Source organism: Lissotriton helveticus, chromosome 2_1 (assembly GCF_964261635.1).
Source record: "Lissotriton helveticus chromosome 2_1, aLisHel1.1, whole genome shotgun sequence".
NCBI classification, from domain to species: domain Eukaryota; kingdom Metazoa; phylum Chordata; class Amphibia; order Caudata; family Salamandridae; genus Lissotriton; species Lissotriton helveticus.
Window position 1 is genome coordinate 949,252,630 of NC_136059.1, and position 20,529 is coordinate 949,273,158.

At 47.9% G+C, this 20,529-nt stretch overlaps 1 protein-coding gene across 3 annotated transcripts in view; it reads right to left on the bottom strand.

Annotated features, from left to right (window-relative positions):
* The window catches only part of AOPEP (aminopeptidase O (putative)), a 1,755,563-nt gene that overhangs the window by 965,734 nt on the left and 769,300 nt on the right, over positions 1–20,529 (bottom strand). For all 3 annotated transcript variants that reach the window (XM_078675698.1, XM_078675697.1, XM_078675699.1), the window contains exon 7: positions 6,476–6,582. In XM_078675698.1, the coding sequence (XP_078531824.1) occupies positions 6,476–6,582 (107 nt within the window). The remainder of the gene's footprint in view (positions 1–6,475; positions 6,583–20,529) is intronic.

The window sequence follows — 20,529 nt, forward strand, 5'->3', positions numbered from 1 at the left end:
CTGAATATAATAATCCTCTGAGGATAGATACATATTTGCGTTGCGGCCCCTGGCAGGGATTTGGCGGCCTCCAGCTCTGTTCCACTTCCAAACACCCTGAAAGCCCCCCCACCCTCTTCACTGGCCTCCACGATCCGCCCCGCTCTTCCGGGGCCCCCTACCTACGCTCCCTGCCCAGGGCCGCCATGAGCCTAGAGCCGCCCCATATCCCGCTTAAAGCCCTGATTAGTGCATTAAAGTCGGACCTACTGGCTTTGCGAATGCTTCCCTTGCTCTTTTTCCAGAGCTGACGGCCAAAGTAAGGCTGGTGGATTGGCGGGACGGGGCACCAATCTATAACAGTGTCACAGTTATGGACGACTAATGTGATAAAATGCAGTGCTTTAAATTGACATCTAGACGTGCTGGCACTCACTGTCTGGTCTACCTGTTTACTCCTGAAAAGTGCCGGTACTCTATGATTGAAAGTATTGTAGCAATGCTGAAACGTACAGGTACCCTCCGTCTCAAATAGAAGTAGTGCAGACACTCAGTACCTGCCCATTCCAAGCCTTGTTCAAATGGGGTTTTATGTTAACAGCAAAAGGTATAGTAACTGAGTCTGAAAAAGGAAAAACTGCTGCACGGCTGCCAGTATGAACTCTCCCACGTTCAACAATGTGGTTGGGATTAGAAAGTAGTCATTAGAAGGCTAGTAGTACTTGAAATGGCTCAATGTGTAGGGGAGGCAAGCCCCGCCCCCTCCCTCTTCCTAGACATCTTGCCTCGATCGCGATGCCCATGGAAGTGAACTATTGTCCTCGGATGCTTCCGACCACCCCGTGTCAGCAAAGCCAAAGAACACACCGAGATAACATCTGCAATCACGAAGAATGTTGTAGAGACGCTCTAGATGTTGCACGGCACGTCGGCGGACGTGACGTGCAGGCGGCCAGGATTGGCTGCTGGTGTTGGGGGCGTGGCTGAGCGCGAGAGCGCGAAAGTATAGCGGGAAGAGCGGGCGCTGGAGCGGAGGCTCGGCGCTCTTTGGGAATTATCCGAGTTATAGCAAATAAATAATTGTTAACTACAGTAAGGGCTCAGAGTCATCATTGGAGTCTGCTTACATCATTACAGTGGCGACGAAGGTGGGATTGAAGACCCCCCAGCAAGGCAGAACCTCAGACTCGGCCCTAAGAGACAAGCAAGCACCAGAAGCTTCAGAACCACCCCACAAGGTACAGAGGAGCGAGACTACCTGGTGCAGGAGAACAGGTACCCCAAAGAGCGCGGCAGAGCCCGGCACGCAGGAGGGTGTGGCGCAGAGGAAGGAAAAAGGGAAAAAAAAAAACAGGAACCCTAGAAGTAAGGCAGAAGGAGAGCGCCAACCCACCCAGCGAGCAACAGACCAGTGAGCACGCGCTGGAGGGTTCAGAAGGAGCCGAGGGGGCTGACAAGGACAGTCCCCGAACCCCAGCAAGTGGAGAAGAACAAGACGACGCACCAGGGAGTCCCCGTGGCCAAGTAAGATCGCTACCTGCTGTGAAGAGCGAGAAAATGAGCGCGCAAGCAGGCTACGCGATGGCCCCGGTACAGTTCTTACCGCGCCCAGGAGAACCCCTCATGAAATGGGAGGATTGGAGGGAATACATCGACAATTTCATAGGCGTACTCGAAGATGAGAATGTGGAGGCATTCAAACCCCAGAGGAAGAAACGTATTTTACTATTGAACTTAGGCCCAGAAGGACTCCGGATTTACAAGAGCTTAGTCCCGAAACAGAGAACATCCACAGACGACGATGTATACGCACAGGCGCTCGAAGACCTCAACGAACACTTTAGACCGGCAATGTGCGTGTCGGTGGATAGGTTTAACTTCCAACAGAGGAAGCAGAAACAAGGAGAAACAGTGGAGGAGTATGTGGCGGCACTGAAACGACTGGCAGCCACGTGCAGGTACGCCAACTGGGAAGAGGAATTCATCAAGGACCAGGTGGTGATGCATACCACGTGCTCGAATGTGCAAGACAAGCTGTGGGCTAGTGGAGACACCACACTGAAGGAGGTATTGGTCATCGTGAAGAGAGCGGAATTAGCACGGCGGTGCGCTGAAGTGACAAAAAAGGATATGGCGTCCAGCACGATAGTGAACAAAGTGGATGAAGAGGGGACTAGCAGAGAATACCGAAACAGGAAACCAACAGAAAGAGGGCCCAGCAAGTGGCACAACAGCACGAACACGTCGAGTAAACAAGTGGGAGGCAACAGGAAGTCATGCTACAGGTGTGGAAGCTGGTCGCACGAGGCGCACGATCGGAAGTGCCCTGCGTTTCGCGCCAAGTGTGCGTTCTGTGGAATAATCGGCCACTACGAGAAGGTTTGCAGGAGGAAGGCCTCCAAGAGCATGGTGAGATGCGTGGATCAAAGCGATGACCATCCGGACGGCGATTCGGAGCCGGAAGAAGTCACGGTGATCTACATTGAGGATCAGGTACTAAGCACGGAGGGAAATGTTCTAGACAGAGAAGGTAGACGCACGATGAAACCGGTGTTGGAGATGGCTATAGGCGGCGTCAAGATCAACGTGGTGGCAGATACAGGGTCTCCCTTCACCATCATCCAGAGAGCAGTGTGGGAGGAGAAATTTGTGCCACGGCTCGGGCCAGAGCTTGAAAAGCTAGACATCCGCCCGGTCACGTATAACGGAGATTGGATCCCCATGGCAGGATTCAGGCCCTTGACCTTCGAATTTCGAGGCCGGTCAGCACACTGTAAACTCTACGTGTCGGAGAGGGGCCCGTCAGTCTTGGGTTGGCTGGATCAGGGCGACCTAGGAATCAAGCTGGATCCGGGTGGCAAGGAGCAAATTCTCCTGACGGACCAGGTGGCCGGGCCAAGTCTGGACAAATGGAAAACCGAATATCCAAAGGTATTTGGGGGCACAGTGGGGAAGCTGGAAAAATTCGCCCACAAGATCATCCTGAAGGAGAACGCTGTCCCGGTGGCCCACAAGGCCAGGAATGTCCCGTTGGCAGTAAGAGACGCTGTGAGAGCAGAACTACAAGACCTGGAAAACAAGGGCATCATAGAACCCATCACGTGCGCCGAGTGGCTGGCGCCCCTGGTAGTGGTTAAGAAACCCAACGGTAAGGTCCGGTTGTGCGTTGACCTGAGGGAACTAAATAAAAACATTGTGGTGGAAAGATTCCCCTTGCCCAGGATAGAGGAGATGCTAGCCAGCACCAGGGGGATTAAGTGGTACTCAACAATAGACTTGACCTCTGCATATCATCAGATTGCTCTGCATCCGGACAGCCGCAAATTAACATCTTTCATCACTCCGTTTGGGTGCTATCAATTTCGCAGGATGCCATTCGGTCTAGCTTCTGCAGCGGCGGTGTTCCAGAGGATGATGCACCAGTTGTTCAAGGACATCAAGGACGTCCAATACTTCCAAGATGACATCCTGGTGATGGGCAGAGACATACCAGACCACGACAGGAAGTTGGCAGTGGTCTTGAAGATCCTAGAAGGAAAAGGACTCACGGCTGAATGGTCCAAATGCAAGATTGGGATGGACTCGGTAACCTACCTGGGGCATGAGATAGGGGCACAAGGTGTGACCCCCAAGGCCGACAATGTCAGGGCGATTTGTGAAGCACCACCCCCCTCCACCAAGGAAGAGGTCAGGTCATTCCTGGGGATGGCAGAGTATTATGGGAAATTTGTACAGCACTTTGCCTCTAAGACTCATCATATGAGACAACTAACGAAAGAGAACACTGAATTCAGGTGGTCGGAGGACACACAAAGGGAATTCGAGATTATCAAAAAGGAAGTGGCAGGGGCCATACCCCTTCAAGGGTTTGACCCTCAAGGCAACACCGTCCTCACAACGGACGCCAGCGACAAGGGACTGGGTGCAGTCCTCATGCAAGACCGAGGGCGAGGTCGGCTGGAGACGATCTGCTTCGCCTCGCGCACACTGAGTGAGACAGAAAGGAAGTACAGTGTGATAGAAAAGGAGATGCTGGCGGTGGTGTGGGCCACCACGCGCTTCCGACAATTCCTGTGGGGCACCAGATTTCAGCTACGGACTGACCACAAACCACTACTGAGAGTGCTGACATCGAGTGGCCACGCAGAGGCGACACCCCGGATATCGAAGATGTCGCTTAAGCTCTTAGAGTTTAGGTATGATGTGGAACACATACCAGGCAGCAAGAACAAGGTAGCAGACTACCTGAGCCGAGCGGCGGCTATGGAACCCAGTGAAGAGGACAAGGCATGCACGGAAGAATGGGTGGCACTGATGGAGGATCATGAAAGTGTCATCAGCCTCCAGGAATGGACACAAGCGTATGCAGAGGACCTGACGTTGGAAGAGGTGAAAACTTACATCACTCATGGATGGCCGGATAAGAGACGGGTTCGGAAGGAACTCAACCCCTATTTTGAAGTGAGGGAGGAACTCTCCCTGGACAATCAAGGAACATTTGTATATAGAGGAGAGAAAGTTGTCCCTCCAACGAACATCATACCCCGACTGCTGGACATGCTGCACGAAGGGCACCTGGGCATAGGGAAACTCAAACTGAGGTCCAAGCAGAACTATTGGTGGCCGGGAATGGACATAAGAGCGGAACGACATGTGAGAGAGTGCGTGAGGTGCCAGGGCGCAGACAAGACACTCAAACCCCTGCGCCCTGCATTGGGTGCATTCGAAACTCCAAAGAACCCCTGGGAAGAGTTGTCTGTCGACATCTTAGGCCCCGTCTTAGACACCCAAGGGGTCCAGAAGTACGTGTGTGTCCTGGTGGACAGGTTCTCGAAATGGCCAGAGATCAAGATCGAGGAAACCATGAACACGGACACCATAGTGCAGTTCCTGGCAGACACTTTCGTAAGGGAAGGCATACCCAAGTCAATCCTCAGCGATAATGGACCCCAGTTCCGATCGGAAAAGTGGGACAACTTCCTAGGAAGGAATGGAATCCAAGCGAGGCACACATCAATATACCACCCTGCGGGAAACGGCCAAGTCGAACGCTTCAATAGGGTGGTGATGGGGTCGATCCAAGCAGCCATCTCAGACCACAAAGACTGGGAGAAGGACATATGGCACATGTTGTGGGCGTACAGGATCACTCCCACAAGTACGGGATACAGCCCCTTCCAGCTGCTGCGCGGCCGAGAACCATTCACCCAGGACAACCGGGTGTGGAAGGAAAAGACTGTAGTAAGTGAATGGTCCCCTGCTGTGGTGCGGGCTAACATTGAGAAGGCCAAGGCAGTGTACACCAGACATTATAATGCCCGGAGGAACGTGCGAGACACAGAACTCAAAGAAGGAGAATGGGTTAGAGTCAAGCTGCCCACTCTACAAAGAAAAGGAGAGAGCAAATACAGCAAGCCCCTGCAGGTGAAGGAAATTAAGGGAAGAGCGGCCAGGCTGAGTGACGGAAACATATGGTCACAAGACCGCATGGCCAGATGTAATAAGATCCTAGTGTGGGACTGTGAAAGGGCAGGCGGAGAATCAGAAGAATGTGAGAGTGAGAAGCGAGAACATCAGGAGAATGGGATCACGTTGAATGAAGGAGAGCAAAGTCAAGGAGAAGCAAGGGACAGAGAGCAGGAGATAAGAGTTGAGGAGAATGGCGATAACAGAGTCAGACAAGGAGAAGAAGAGACCAACACCACCCCTGCGAGACGAACACGGAGTGGTAGAGCGGTGGTGAGACCAACGAGATTCAGAGACTATGATTTGAGCGACGGACTGTAAGTTGAAATGTTTGTGCGAAAAAGGGGAGATATGTAGAGACGCTCTAGATGTTGCACGGCACGTCGGCGGACGTGACGTGCAGGCGGCCAGGATTGGCTGCTGGTGTTGGGGGCGTGGCTGAGCGCGAGAGCGCGAAAGTATAGCGGGAAGAGCGGGCGCTGGAGCGGAGGCTCGGCGCTCTTTGGGAATTATCCGAGTTATAGCAAATAAATAATTGTTAACTACAGTAAGGGCTCAGAGTCATCATTGGAGTCTGCTTACATCATTACAAATGTTTTAAGTCTGTGTTTTTTCTACTTCTCCTTGGTTTCTCAAACATTCTCCGGCCTCTGCCAGTCCTGCACTCGCATTTTTTCTCCCCCTCAGTCTGCGGTCACCACATGAAGTAGCTCTTATGTCTTCAAACAAGGAACTTTATTCAGTGCATTTCGGTTGTTGTTGTCGAGTGTATTTTCTTTCCTCAACACTCGGAAAATGGAAGGAGCCAACTACAGCAGCCCACACATAGGAAACAAAAAATACTTTAGAAATATAACGTTTTTCAGGATTCGGGTGGCTGTGATGCGATTTAAGAAAGAGGAGACTTGCACAGTTTCCAGAGCGAAGGCTTCGGCTTGTTTACATCTACTTTTTGGCGCTGGGAACAGAAAGGAAGGGCGGGAACTCAAGAAAGGGGAAACGGAAAGGACACGCAGCCCAAGGCCTGTACCTCAACACTTGCAGCTCGCCTTCGGAGTTCTCCACCTCGTCCCGGAGCCTGCGCCAGCGCAGCAAAGCTTTAAGCTCACACTGGTCACTCGCTTCCTGGGGCGACAGCTGTTGAAACAAACACACTTATTTTTTTGTGATTTTATATAGCGCTTCCTCGCCTCAAGGGCCTGACAGAGCTTTACAAGAGAGTAGGTAGTTTAAACATGTAAATAAAATGTTTTATAACAATAACAGTTAAGACTCGAAAGGATTGAGAAAATGGCTCTAGTCAAACAGACAGGATACATCTTTGAGTTACCTTAACTGAGGTGTCTCTGAAATAAGACGATTTTGAGTTCCTTTTTGAAGGTTATATGATTCGGTATAGTAAGGCTGGGAGTTCCAAATCCAGGTGGCATTGCCAGAGAAGGCATCCTACAGAATGTGTGCTTGGATGTCGGAAGAAGGGATTCGGCACTCCCTGAACCCTGTTGGGCACCAGAGATTTTCAGATTTCCAGCCAGATATGAGTCACCAGAAAGATGAAATACCTTGGGAGTGATATAATCCAGCTTTGCTTCAATAGGTAGCATTGTAAGAAGCTCCAATAATGTGGTTGAATTTCCTGTGACCTTGGATGAAACGGGTGGTTGCCTGAAATATTCTCAGGGTGTGATAAATAAGATTTTGAGGGACCAGGCAGGAGTGAGTTCCCTTACTTCAGTCTGGAAAGGACACGTACGTCTGGAGAGGGCAAGTATTTGGACTAAGGACTTTAAATCTTGCTCTGGAATGAATTCCCTAATGTCTCAGACTCATAATGGTTTTTGGAGATTCCAAATCAAAGATATTTGGCAGTACTTGCTTACTGCTGTCTTTACCTTTTAGATACTAAAGTCGGATACCTGAGAATGGAGATATGCACGCTATGTTGACTCCTGAACATGAGAGCAATGTGCCTTTAGAAAGAGAATGACTATCCTATAGACAGATGGCCATGACCTTCCTATAGACAGACGGCGTTTTCTGCATCACTCCCAGGCCCCCAAGTTATTTCCCCTCACAGGGTGAGGAGTAGAATGTTAACGGAACCTCCGTAGCTGTGCTGTGCCACATTAACTCTGTGAAAAATCAACCTACAGATATATCAAAGCCATAATATGGACCACCAAATATTGTCATGGTTGAGTTAATGATGGAAAATCTACAACTTACATTGACAATATTTCAGGAGTTATGGGCCCAGTATTGATGTTGGTCGGTATTTTGGGGGTTGATATTGTGGCATTCATTTCAACCATCCACCCCTGCCTTTTTATATTCACAAGCTTGACAATCAATGTGGAATGTAGAAGTAGGGGGTCTTAGTCTTTCATACAGAATGTAAAAAAATAAGCTTCTAAAATTGATGCATCTTTTACAACTGAATTAAGCAACATCTTACTTACTAAAACAACTCCTATGCTGTAGATTGACACATACAGCAAGCCAGGCCCACAGTACTGTGTAACCACTAGGGTTCTGGGCAGCCTGGAGGAGGCAGATGGTGTACGTCTCACCTTTGTTATAGTTTAATTTTCCTTTCCTATACCCAACTCTTTTCCTAGGTGACTTGTTAGAATCACATTCACTTTGGGATGTCTCACTGCTTCAGTTGAAAGTCACAGAGTCAAGGGGTGATATTTTCACAATAACTAACACATTCCCCTAGTGCACTTTGTCGAAAAACATTCTTACGTCGAACGTGAAAAAGCCGGTCATCATTTGTACAAAGAAAGGAGCTGTAACCTACTAAAGTTCTGGAAAAACTAGTGACCTACATAAATGGACAATGTGAATGTTGAAATCCTAAAGATGTTGACATACGTTCCACAGAAGGATAGGCGTACTCTATCTGAGGTGTCTACTAAACTACCCTGAATTCAATTCCAGCAAACACAGGCATCTTAGAATCTGTCCAGGTAAAGACTCGTTACCAAGTAAACAAATAGCTGCCTCTCCCAGACGTAATGGGATGGTTATTCCAGAATATAATATAAAGTATATTTTGGGGGAGCATGCAATAATGTTTGCTATTGTTAACAGCAGGGGCATCACAAGGAGGGCAGAGTGTGTATTATATCCAAGCAACCATGCTGATCAGGGCCTCCACTGTAGCCTCATTGATAGATTTTTAATGTAATGCAGGCCTGCGTCATTATTAGGCAGCTTATGTGGCTTTCACACCAGATTGTACCCGAAGCTGCAGCTGCCCTATTTTTATTTTTCCTGAAGGACTCGTTTTTATACCTAGAATTAGGTGCTAGTGGCACCTGGCAAAAAACAGAACAAGTGTACTGTGGGCCCGACATCTAGTTGTTGACCAGTGCCCAACAAAGATTTTGAACATGCCTGGTAAATAACCAGTTGTGTGCCACTGCAAGACTAGAAAATATCTAATTTGTAAAGCATTCTTACACAAGCAGAGGAAAACTGATTGATGTTCAAACTCTGCTCTGATCCATTCCAATTGGCTAATTTAAGGTGTCTATGAAATTTAGATTTTCCACGGCCTTGATGGGCAGAAAATCTGGATTTTATTACACAGAGGATAACATTATGCAATATTTCCTTTATTGCCACCACTCATCAGCATATTCAACACTTCTAGACTTAAGAACTTAGAACATTCAAAACATTTCAAAAAGCATAAAATGCCCCAGCACCCAGTCCTCTTCCTTCTTTATTGAACTGCGAACTTAGGAAGTATACATTTGACAATTAAAATTCCTTTAAATGATGCGAACACTTCTTAAAATCCAAATACGACAAAGAGAACATCCAACAACGAACTGCGCTCCCTCTTAGACTTGACCAGCTGTGAAAGGATAAAACAATATCAGGGCTGAGTAAAAATCCTGGGTGGGATAATATTATCCTCCGTCTCTTTAATAAAATCCAGATTTTCTGCCCATCAAGGCTGTGGAAAATCTACATTTCATGGCAAGACCTGGATGCTAATATTATGCAAGTTTAAAGCTTTTTAATCAAACATGTAGCAGCATTATCAATTGGTTTGAAATAAAAACGTCTGAACACAGTATCAGATGACCAATCAGCTCAGCGTAAAATGTCCTGCAGACTTCCCCCAACCAAACAAGCTTTCAAAGCAGCAGCACCCCTCACAGAATACGCCCCAAACATACTCACATCCACCCCACACTTCATCAACGTTTCCTTCACCCATCTAGCTAAAGTGGGAGAAGAGACCACTTTGTGAGGATGCCTGAAAGAGATCAACAACTAATCAACACTAGAGGATCTAACAAGTAATGTTCTCTTTTCATATTCTTAACACAACGAACCACACACAACTTACTCCTCTCATCGAAATAAGGATAAGTAATTGTAGACAAAGTAGTCTTAGTCCTCTGTCTTATATTGAAACAAATTCCCTCCGGTGTATAAGATCTAAAAGACACCTCTAATCCCTTCACATCAGAAACCCTGCGTTAAGAAATCAGACAACAATGTGGTCAATTTAATCGATAAATCTCTCAGACTTAAAACACAATTATCACTAAAAGAATGCATGAATAACAAAACACTCGAAACATCCCAAAGAACCGAGTACTTTGTCCCTGGGGGTTTAGCAATTCTAATGCTTCTCAACAACTTCTTACCAAAATGCCCTGACCACCCAAAAAAACATTAATTAAAACTTGATCCACAGAAATTGCAGATCTATACAAATTCACAGTCCTATAAGCTAGACCTTTAGTAAATAACTCAGATAAAAAGTTCAATACCTGAACTAAATCCGCTGAAACTGGATTCAAACCCCTTTCAACACGCCAGCAACTCCACTTTCCCCAGGCCAATCTATAAGCCTTCCTTGTTCCTGGGGCCCATGACTCACTCCTCAATACGCTTTGAATCTTCTTTATAAAGTCCTGGCTTTTCCCAAACTCTCCTGAAAGTTTCCAGGCCACTAACTGAAGCCGGCCCGCTTCCACAAGACTGTGAACCTCCCCTTGAGGCCACAAAGGATCCCTTGAAAAACTGGCAGCAAAACTGGAAGATCTACACTCATCTCCAACATGATCGGGTACCAAGCTAGCGAGGTCCAAAACGGAGTCACACAACCAATGTCTCCTTCCATTTGCGAATCATCCCTGAAACTTTGCATACCATGGCAAAAGGTGGAAACTCGTAAGCCTGGAGATTCCTCCAATATTGCAGGAAAGCATCTATCCCTGCTGCTCCCGGGTCCGGACGCCAACTGATAAATCTCTCCACCTGACAATTTACCCTGTTCGCAAATAGATGCACTTGAAACGGACCCCACAAACGATTCAACCTCCTGAACGCACCTCGGTCCAGCATCCAATCGCTGGAGTCCTTGAAATTTCTCGAGAACCAGTCTGCAACTGAGTTTGACAAACCCGGAATATGTTCTGCCGGAACAGAGAGACCTCTCTCCAAACAATATCCCCAAAAAATGTTTGCAAAATCAACCAGGCCCTCCTAAAGTGGACCACCCAACCTGTTGACATAACGAACCTCCGACACATTCTCCATCCTTAAAATCACTGAACATTTCAAACTCATCTCTGCAAAACATCTTATTGCAAAAGATCCTGCCAACAACTCCAAATAGTTTATATGCAAACTCTTTTCTTGATCTGTCCAACGACCACCAGTTCTCAGCAATCTACAACTTGCACCCCAACCTTCCAAGCTTGCATCAGATTCTATAACAAGAACTGCGTTCTCTCTAAAAATTGCACGCCCATTCCAATCCTTCATGTTTCTCAACCACCAAATCAGTTCCTGCTCACTTCCAAAGAAAGATAGACTTTCTCTGAGTACTTCAAACCATTCCTCAAGAGACTCACCAAAACCTTTGTAGGGCCCGGTAATGCAAAGGGCCCGGAAAAATAGCCTGAATAGTAGAAGATATGGGCTAACATTCTCAATGAAACACAATCTAACTTCAGAGAATTTATTAACTCCTTCCTTATCCTCTTCAATTTTTCTTTTGGTAACCTCAATAAACCTTCCACAGTGTCTATCACAGAACCCAAGAATTGCATTTGCTGATTTGGCACAAATTGGGACTTCGTTCTGTTCACACAAATCCCCAAAATTCCAGCAGTCTTACAGCCAGATGTGTGTGACGTATCAAATCTGATTTGTTCTGATCCATTATCAATATATGGTCCAGATAAATAATCAGACGAATGCCCCTCTGTCTAAAATAAGCTGCCACAGGGCGTAGAACCTTTGTAAAGCACCAAGGTGCAGAGGATAGACCGAATGGAAGACACACAAACTTCCACAAACTCTCCTTCTACTGGTATCTCAAAAACTTCTGATGTTCCTCCCAAATAGGAATTGTCAGATATGCATCTTTCAAATCGAAACAAGTCATCCAGCCCCCCTTTTGCAGCACATCTTTCAACATATGTATCCCTTCCATCTTGAAGTGATGGTACACCACCCAGATCCGTCAAATGTATCACACAACACATACCCTTGCCTTTTTTCTTGACCCAAAAAAAAAATGCTCACAAACCCTTTTGCTAAGTCCAGCTCTATCACCACAGCCCCTTTTGCAATTAAATCTTGAATCTCGAAATTTATCAATTCTACCTGATCTCTTTCACAGACTAACCTCATGGGCAAACTTGTTTGCACTAGAAATCCAATAAACTCTATTCAAAAACCCTGAACAGTCTCCAACACCCAAGGTCCATTGTAATCACCAACCAATTTTGCTGAAATTGGGCATCTGTCGCCCATCCTTAAGGGGATAACAGAAAGGTCTTGACTTACCAACTGAGCCTCTGCCTCTTCTTTCCCCACAAAGTATCTTCCACAAGATTTATTCCTCTGCAGAAAGAATCCACCTCCACGGAAGGATTGTTGTCCTTGAAAACCTCTGAATCCTCGAGAAAAGGAGCCTCTAGTAATGCCCTGACCAGGTCCAGGGAACCAACTCCTCGTTCTCCCAGCCGTACCAAAAACACGCTCCTGAAAAACTTTCTTGATATCCTTTTGGGATTTTTGCAGGGAATTAAAAGCACCAACATATCTGGAGGGATATTTTATGAAAGCATCACCAAATAAAAGGCCATTAGCCAAAGGCTCTTCTTCCTTCCCTGCTAATTCTGCCAATTTAGGCTCAATCTTTAATAAAATAGCTTTCTTTCTCTCAATAGATAAGGCAGTATTAGCATTATCCCGAAGGCATATAACCCTCTGAATCCATTGGCGAATCTCCTCTACATCTACATTTTTCCTATTTAAATAGGCTTCCTCAGCCAAGTCGAGGACCTTAGATAAAGGACCCACAACATCCAAGAACCTGTCTTGGCAATATCTCAATTCTTTATCCAGACCGTTCCTAGGGTTGCGCCCCCCTTTAGCAATAAAATCTATCATCTTAGCGTCCAATTCAGGAGTCGCAACCACCTTTTTGTTGACAGAGGGTCTAGGACATTCAGATCTCAATCCTGACCCGCACCTCTTTTTGTATTTCCCTTTTAATCCAATACTCAATGTACTGAGCCACATGCTCAGAGGGGGACCATTCGGGTGATAAAGGATGTTTTATCAGGAGAGTGTCAAACATCGAGTGACCAAAAGGATGCAAAACTGATCCATCACCCTTATCTAAATTCCCTTGATTCGCCAAAGCCACATCTGAATAAACCTCCTCTTCAGAATCAAAATACCTGTTCCATTTACTCACTTTACACACCTAAATTAATAAAACTCACCAAAAATAACTAATCTCCCCAAATTTAACAAGGTCAGTTATATTAAAACTGCCAAAGTTAAACAGACATGAAACACAAAATTAAACATCCACTCACCAAAACACCTAACAATCTCAATTCCTCACTTTTATTCACAAATCCACAACTAAACGCTAAAATGGGCAGATTGGTAAGCGCTGAAGAAATCTGACCAACTTCGCAGAGGGACAAGCTTTCAATCAATCAATCAATCATAGCATTTGTATTGCGCGCTACTCACCCGGGCGGGTCTCAAGGCGCTGGGGGAGGGAGGTCCGTTTATTGCTCGAAAAGCCAGGTCTTGAGCTGCTTCCTGAAGGCGAGGTGGTCCTGGGTTTGTCAAAGCTGGGTGGGGAGGGAGTTCCATGACTTGGCTGCCAGGTAGGAGAAGGATCTTCCTCCGGCGGTGGCTCTGCGGATGCGTGGAACGGTGGCGAGGGCGAGGTTGGTTGATCGTAGCTGGCGGTTGGGCGTGTAGAAGGTCAGTCGGTTGTTGAGGTACTTGGGGCCCAGGTTGTGGAGGGCTTTGTGTGTGTGGGTGAGGAGTCTGAACGTGATCCTCTTGCTGACGGGGAGCCAGTGTAGGTCTTTCAGGTGGCCGGAGATGCGGCTGTGTCGGGGGATGTCCAGGACGAGTCGTGCGGATGCGTTCTGGATGCGTTGGAGCCCTTTCCGGATTTTGGCTGTGGTTCCGGCTTAAGGGGCGTTTCCGTAGTCCAGGCGGCTGGTGACGAGTGCCTGGATGACCATCTTCCTGGTTTCGGTGGGGATCCATCGGAAGGTCTTACGGAGCATGCGCAGGGTGTTGAAGCATGATGAGGACACGGCGTTGACCTGTCTGGTCATCGAGAGGGAGGAGTCCAGGATGAAGCCTAGGTTGCGTGCATGATCCGTTGGCTTGGGAGTGGTGCCCAGGGCAGGGGGCCACCAGGAGTCATCCCAGGCGGAGGGCGATGATCCCAGGATGAGGACTTCGGTCTTGTCTGAATTCAGTTTCAGGAGGCTGTTGTTCATCCATTCGGCGACATCTTTCATCCCTTCGTGTAGGTTGGTTCTGGCGGTGTCGGGGTTGTTGGTGAGGGAGAGGATCAGCTGGGTGTCGTCGGCGTAGGAGATGATGTTGAGGTTGTGTTGGCGTGCGATGGCTGCGAGGGAGCTCATGTAGATATTGAAGAGGGTGGGGCTGAGTGATGATCCTTGTGGTACGCCGCAGATGACTTCGGTGGCCTCTGATCTAAACAGGGGGGATGCGGACTCTCTGGGTTCTTCCGGTGAGGAATGAGATGATCCATTCCAGTGCCTTCCCGTGGAATCCGATGTTGCGTAGGCGCTGCACGAGGGTGCGGTGGCAGACAGTGTCGAATGCTGCGGAGAGGTCCAGGAGGATGTGGGCAGCTGTTTCCCCGTTGTCGAGCAGGGATCTGATGTCGTCTGTGGCTGCGATGAGGGCGGTCTCGGTGCTGTGGTTGGCTCGGAATCCGGACTGTGAGTGGTCGAGGGATCCATTTGTCTCGAGGAAGGCGGCGAGCTGTCTGTTGACAGTCTTTTCGATGACCTTGGCCGGGAACGGGAGGAGCGAGATGGGGCGGAAGTTCTTGAGGTCGGTGGGGTCAGCTGTTGGTTTTTTCAGGAGAGGGCTGATTTCGGCGTGCTTCCAGCTCTCCGGGAAGGTGGCGGTGTCGAGGGAGAAGCTTTCAAAAACTTCAGAAACGAACGCTCCGAAGGGAGCGTCCGCTATGGCAACACTTGAGGCTCTAACTTCCTCTAATGACGTTGTTATGTTATGTTATGTTATGTTAAACTGAATTTGTAAAGCGCACTGACACCATAAGTTTCCTGGTGCTAGGTATGTATGTAGAAGGTGCGGCAGGACTTAGAGAATAACCAGGTTTTTAAGGTCTTTCTGAAACTCAGTAGGGAGTTGCTGGTCTTGATCGCCATTGAGAGGGAGTTCCATAGCCTAGGGGCCAGATAGGCAAACCTGCGACCTCCTAGCTTTTTCAGTTTGATGGTGGGAGTGACCAGTAAGTGTAGATGGGCCGAGCGGAGATTGCGTGCCGGGCAATACTTTACAATGAGGTCCTTCAAAAAGTCCGGGCTAGTGCAGTGAAGTGATTTGAATATAAGGCAGCCTGTCTTAAAGGCGGCTCTTTGAGCGATTGGCAACCAGTGCAGTTTAAGCAGCAGGGGTCTCGCCGATTGCCACTTCGGAGTTTTATAGATTAGTCTTGCTGCCTGGTTTTGGACAATTTGTAGGCGATGGAGCAGAGACTGGGGTAAACCTAGGTAGAGGGAGTTGGAGAAGTCGAGGCGAGATATAACCAGGGAGATCACAACTTGCACCAGTGCCGCATCCGAGAGCAGATGGGAGATCTTTCGAATTTTTCGCAGCTGAAACATGCTAGATGAGATCACTGCCCCCGCGTGATCTTTAAGGGAAAGATCGGAGTCAATGATCATCCCTAGGCTCTTAACCGAGCCAGAAGGTGCGGGACAGGGGCCTAGGGCAGGTGGCCAGACCTGTGGGCCCCAGTATGCCACACTGTTTCCTGGAAGGATGAGTTCCGTTTTCCCTGGGTTAAGTTTGAGTTGATTGTGATTCATCCACTGCTGTATGTGGAGCATCACTGCTTGGAATTCTGTTGCAGCATTGGGGGAATCTAGGGGAAGATGATCTGCAGATCATCAGCGTAGTTAAACACCGTGATCTTCCACTTTTTTAGCGAGTGAAGCAGTGGCCGGAGATACAGGTTGAATAATAGAGGTGAAAGGGAGGAGCCCTGAGGACCTCCGCATGCTGTGGGTGCCTTAGTAGCCGTGTAGGGACCCAGGCGGACCATTTGTACTCTGCCTGATAGGAATGACTTAACCCACTCGAAGGCGGGGCCCTGGATGCCAGCCTGTCCGACAAAGGATGTTATGGTCCACCGTGTCGAACGCAGCTGACAGATCCAGGAGACTAATGCCTGCGGGGCCCCCTTGTCGGCGTTTCCGCTCAGAGCATCCAGAACAGCCAAAATGACGGTCTCGGTAGAATGTGCCGGCCTAAAGCCTGCCTGGTTGGATTCAAGGAAGCTAGAGGTCTCTATGAATTTGGAGAGACACTTAGTAACCAGAGCCTCAAGAAGTTTTGCCATGTAAGGCAGGAGGGAAATGGGACGGTAGTTAGAGAGGTTGGCGGGGTCTGCCCCAGGTTTCTTCAGTAGGGGGACCAGAATAGCCTCCTTTAGAGAACTGGGGACAGTGCCCGTGCTGAGGGATGCGTTCAGGAAGGGGAGGATACTGTGTGGTAGGGGAGAAAAGATGTCCCTGAGAACCGAGGGGGGACAGCAATCGTTGGGGGACCCCGATTTAATGCGGGTTGTAAGCTCTAAGAGGATGCTAAGACTGATGGCGGGAAAGTGAGCAAAAGATAGCGGATTAGGGAGAGAGGAGTCCAACGGACTAACGGGGCTGGGAGGGGGAATGGTATTCTTGATAGCCACAATTTTCTCGATAAAGAAGGAATTCAGCGCGTTGCATGTCTCTTGTGTGGGAACCTGAGTGGGTAGAATTCTGTCATCAAAGGAGAGATCATTCATGATTTTGAAGATTTCTTTAGATTTGTAATGGGCTGAGAGGATTCTTTCAGAGACATGTGTAGCTTTAGCCATGATGATTGCACTTTTATATTCTTTGCGGGCCGCCACAAAAAGCAGTCTTTCAGAGTTAGAGTAGCCACGTCTCCAATTCTGTTCTAATTGGCGTAGCTTAAGTTTAAGTTCCTTGAGGTCGCTAGAAAACCATCTGTGTGCGTTCCCGTGCCTGGCACGCGAGAATTTAGTGAGGGGGGCGAACCTATCACTGGCTTTTTGTAACCAGTTGGCGATGTCTTTCTCCATCAAGCCGACGTTGGAATCGGGGTCGATGATGGGGCGAGTACTGGCCAGGAAATCTAAGAAGCCTTGGGAGTCGTAGGAGCTCCATTTGCGAGACAGCCCTCCTGCCGGCGTTGGGGGCTTAACCCTCCCTTTAACTATAACGGTGACATCGATCAGGTGGTGGTCCGACCAGATACAGGGAGAGATAATAGGATTGGATAATGCTAGATTATGTGTCCAAATGTGGTCAAGGATGTGACCCTTGATATGAGTGGGTGTGGTGATTTGTTGGGCCAAATTAAGACTGGTTAAGAGTTTGAATAATTCAGTGGCATGAGGTCCAGCTCGATCGTCATCAAACCAGTAATTAAAATCACTAAGGAGTAAAATTCTGGTATGGTAGGTCATCAAGTTTTCCATCTGTTCGCTCAGGGAAATGGGAAACGAGGGCATGGGATGGGGAGGGCGGTAAATAAGTATAAGCGCAAGAGCGCCTGCATTGGTTTCGAGGTTGATGACTAGGTTTTCCACCTCTGGTAGGGTCAGGGAGGCTGTGGCGATGAATTTGAAATTTTTATGGATGATGGCTGCTACCCCACCCCCAGGTTGACCGGATGAACGATTTACATTAAGAATGTAATACTCTGGGGGGAGGGTGGCCAGGATGTTCGGGGTGGAATCTGAGGTGAGGCATGTTTCGGTGTTTAATAGCACATCTGGTTTTTCAGTGGTCAGTAAGATGAATATGTCTAACTGGTGTTTCACCATAGAACGCGTGTTAAGGTACAGCATCCGGAGAGACGTGTCATTACTTAATGCCAAGGGCCTAGTGTTGGAAGGGGGGAGGATAGCCGCACGCTCTCTATTAACGGGAGAACTCAACACATTGCGTGAGATGCCCAAGGACAGAATACGCTCATGGGCCGCTGAGGGGAGCGTTGTGGACGGAGACTGCCACTCTCTTAGTGTCTTGGAGGGATAGGAGAGAGATTGCGCAGGACTCGTGGCCCCTGGACCCGGTCTGGCACGGACGGGCGCAGACGGGCTTGCCTTTGGCTCGCCGCCGGCGCGCCCGCTGCGCTCCCGTGGGAGGCTCCACCCCGTCAAGGCCGATTGGCTGAGGCCTGAGGGAGGTGAGCAGGTGGAGTGTTTGGTTGAGCTAAGGGATCGCGATTCGAATGAGGTGAGTAAAGTAAAACGTTTTTAAAAACACACAAATTCTATCTCAATTTGTCCACAAACGCGCCTTTTTCTTAATCAAAGCAGCGCGGATTTAGCAAGCAGCGCGCGCCAACAATCATACAATTGTCTGCATGCGCACAAATGCTTGAGCATGCGCTCGAACAAGGACAATAACGTCGCAATAGAGCCGCGTGGAGTCCCAGCATACAAGAGAGTCCCACGCGGGAGGCTGACACGACAAGGAGGAATGTATGCCTAACACGGTGAGCGTGCCTGCACGTTCCCATGGAAATGTCTCCGCGAGCCTCACTGTTTAAAATATTGGTTAAGGCTCGTGCAGACGAAATCCACAATACTATCGTTCAAACTCACAAAAATAAGTCAATTACTAGCAAACAGACACCAGCGCCAAAAAATATTCTCAAAACAAATGACCAGGGAGGAGGGGAGATATAAAATACGAACTATAATTCAAATTTCATAAAACTGAACAAAAAATGTGCACCTTTAAAAACTCACAAAAAGATTACCAAACAAACCCAATCAGTCTACAAACAACATGCTCCCCAAAGGGCACATTTCAAACACTATTCATCAAAATAATTTTATAAATCACAGAACTGTACTTATCTCAGTGAGCAGCAGGAATAAAAGATGGAAGAGGACTGGTTGCTGGGGGGGGGCTATGCTTTTTGCAATGTTTTGAATGTTCTAAGTTCTTACGTCTAGAAGCTTTGAATATGCTGCTGAGTGGTGGCAATAAAGGAAATATTGCATAATATTAGCCATAAAATCTCATGGTCATGTGACTTCATGAGCTTCTCCATATAATGCTAATGCTAGCAAGACCATCTACTGAGCACTCATTTTTTCACCATAAGGGCACTTCAATGGTACCCTGTATGCGCCTGCCTGTGCCAAGAAAAGTGTGTCTCACTGGACCACAAACATTTTAACTGGAGGGGAGTGGACCATTAAAGAACAGTAAGAGAGCTGTATTCATCCATCAGACTGTTCAACTGTCATTCACATTTTGCTTCTGCCCACCATAGCAAATAGCATAGTGCAATGGGGCAGTCTACTTCAGTAATGGGCTCTCTTGCACTGTGAGTGGAGTGCAGAATTTTTCTGGATCACGTGCACATCCACCTAAAAAGAGCTACATTTCAATCTAACGTTTGGAGGTCAATACATTAATTTACCAATGCTTTTCCTTTCCATACTTATCAATTTTCATTACTCTTTTAGGCATCTTTAGGTGTTTAAACTGTGTTCGCATTACTGTAATTCAAAATGATCAGTACAATTTTTGTGGAAATGAGAAAGAATCATATTTTCCTGTGATGGGTATTAAAATTAAAAAATGAGTTTCTATACCTATTGTAAGTACATCTGCCTGCTATGATGCACCCAAACTATTCTATTAAAGTTACAGGCAATGGTTTATATTTTTCAAAATGTAAATCAACATTTTTATTGCAAGAATATAGCTGACATATTTAGGGAGCTACATGTTTTCGTCTTGTATTATTTTTGTGGCTTAACCTTGCAATACAAAAATACCCATCACACCAACTTGTTAAGGCTAGACCTATTGGCTTTGCCAATGCTCGTTTCAATGTGCACAATAGAAAGTAACTGAAGCACAAGCAGTGATTTTGCCAGGAGCTCACTTTAAAAAACAAGCATTTACATTGCAACGGTTTTGCCTTTGGAAAAGTTAGAGCTATTAGCATTGTAAATGACAAATTTTTTATTTATGTGTTCGTTTTGAAAACCGATAAATAAATGGCATAACTTAATCTCTTGCAAATGGCACCCACACCCACAGAGAGCCCCCCCACACAGAGCCCCCCACACACAGGGCCCCCCACACACACCCCCACACAGAGCCCCCCACACACACACACCCACACAGCGCCCCCACACACACCCACACAGAGCCCCCACACACAGCCTCCCCTCACACCCACACAGAGCTCCCCCACACACCCACACAGAGCCCCCCCACACACCCACACAGAGCCCCCACACACCCACACAGAGCCCCCCCACACACCCTCACAGAGCCCCCCACACCCACACACCCTCACAGAGCCCCCACACACCCTCACAGAGCCCCCCACACACCCTCACAGAGCCCCCCACACACCCACACAGAGCCCCCCACACACCCACACAGAGCCCCCCACACACCCACACAGAGCCCCCCACACACCCACACAGAGCCCCCCCACACACCCTCACAG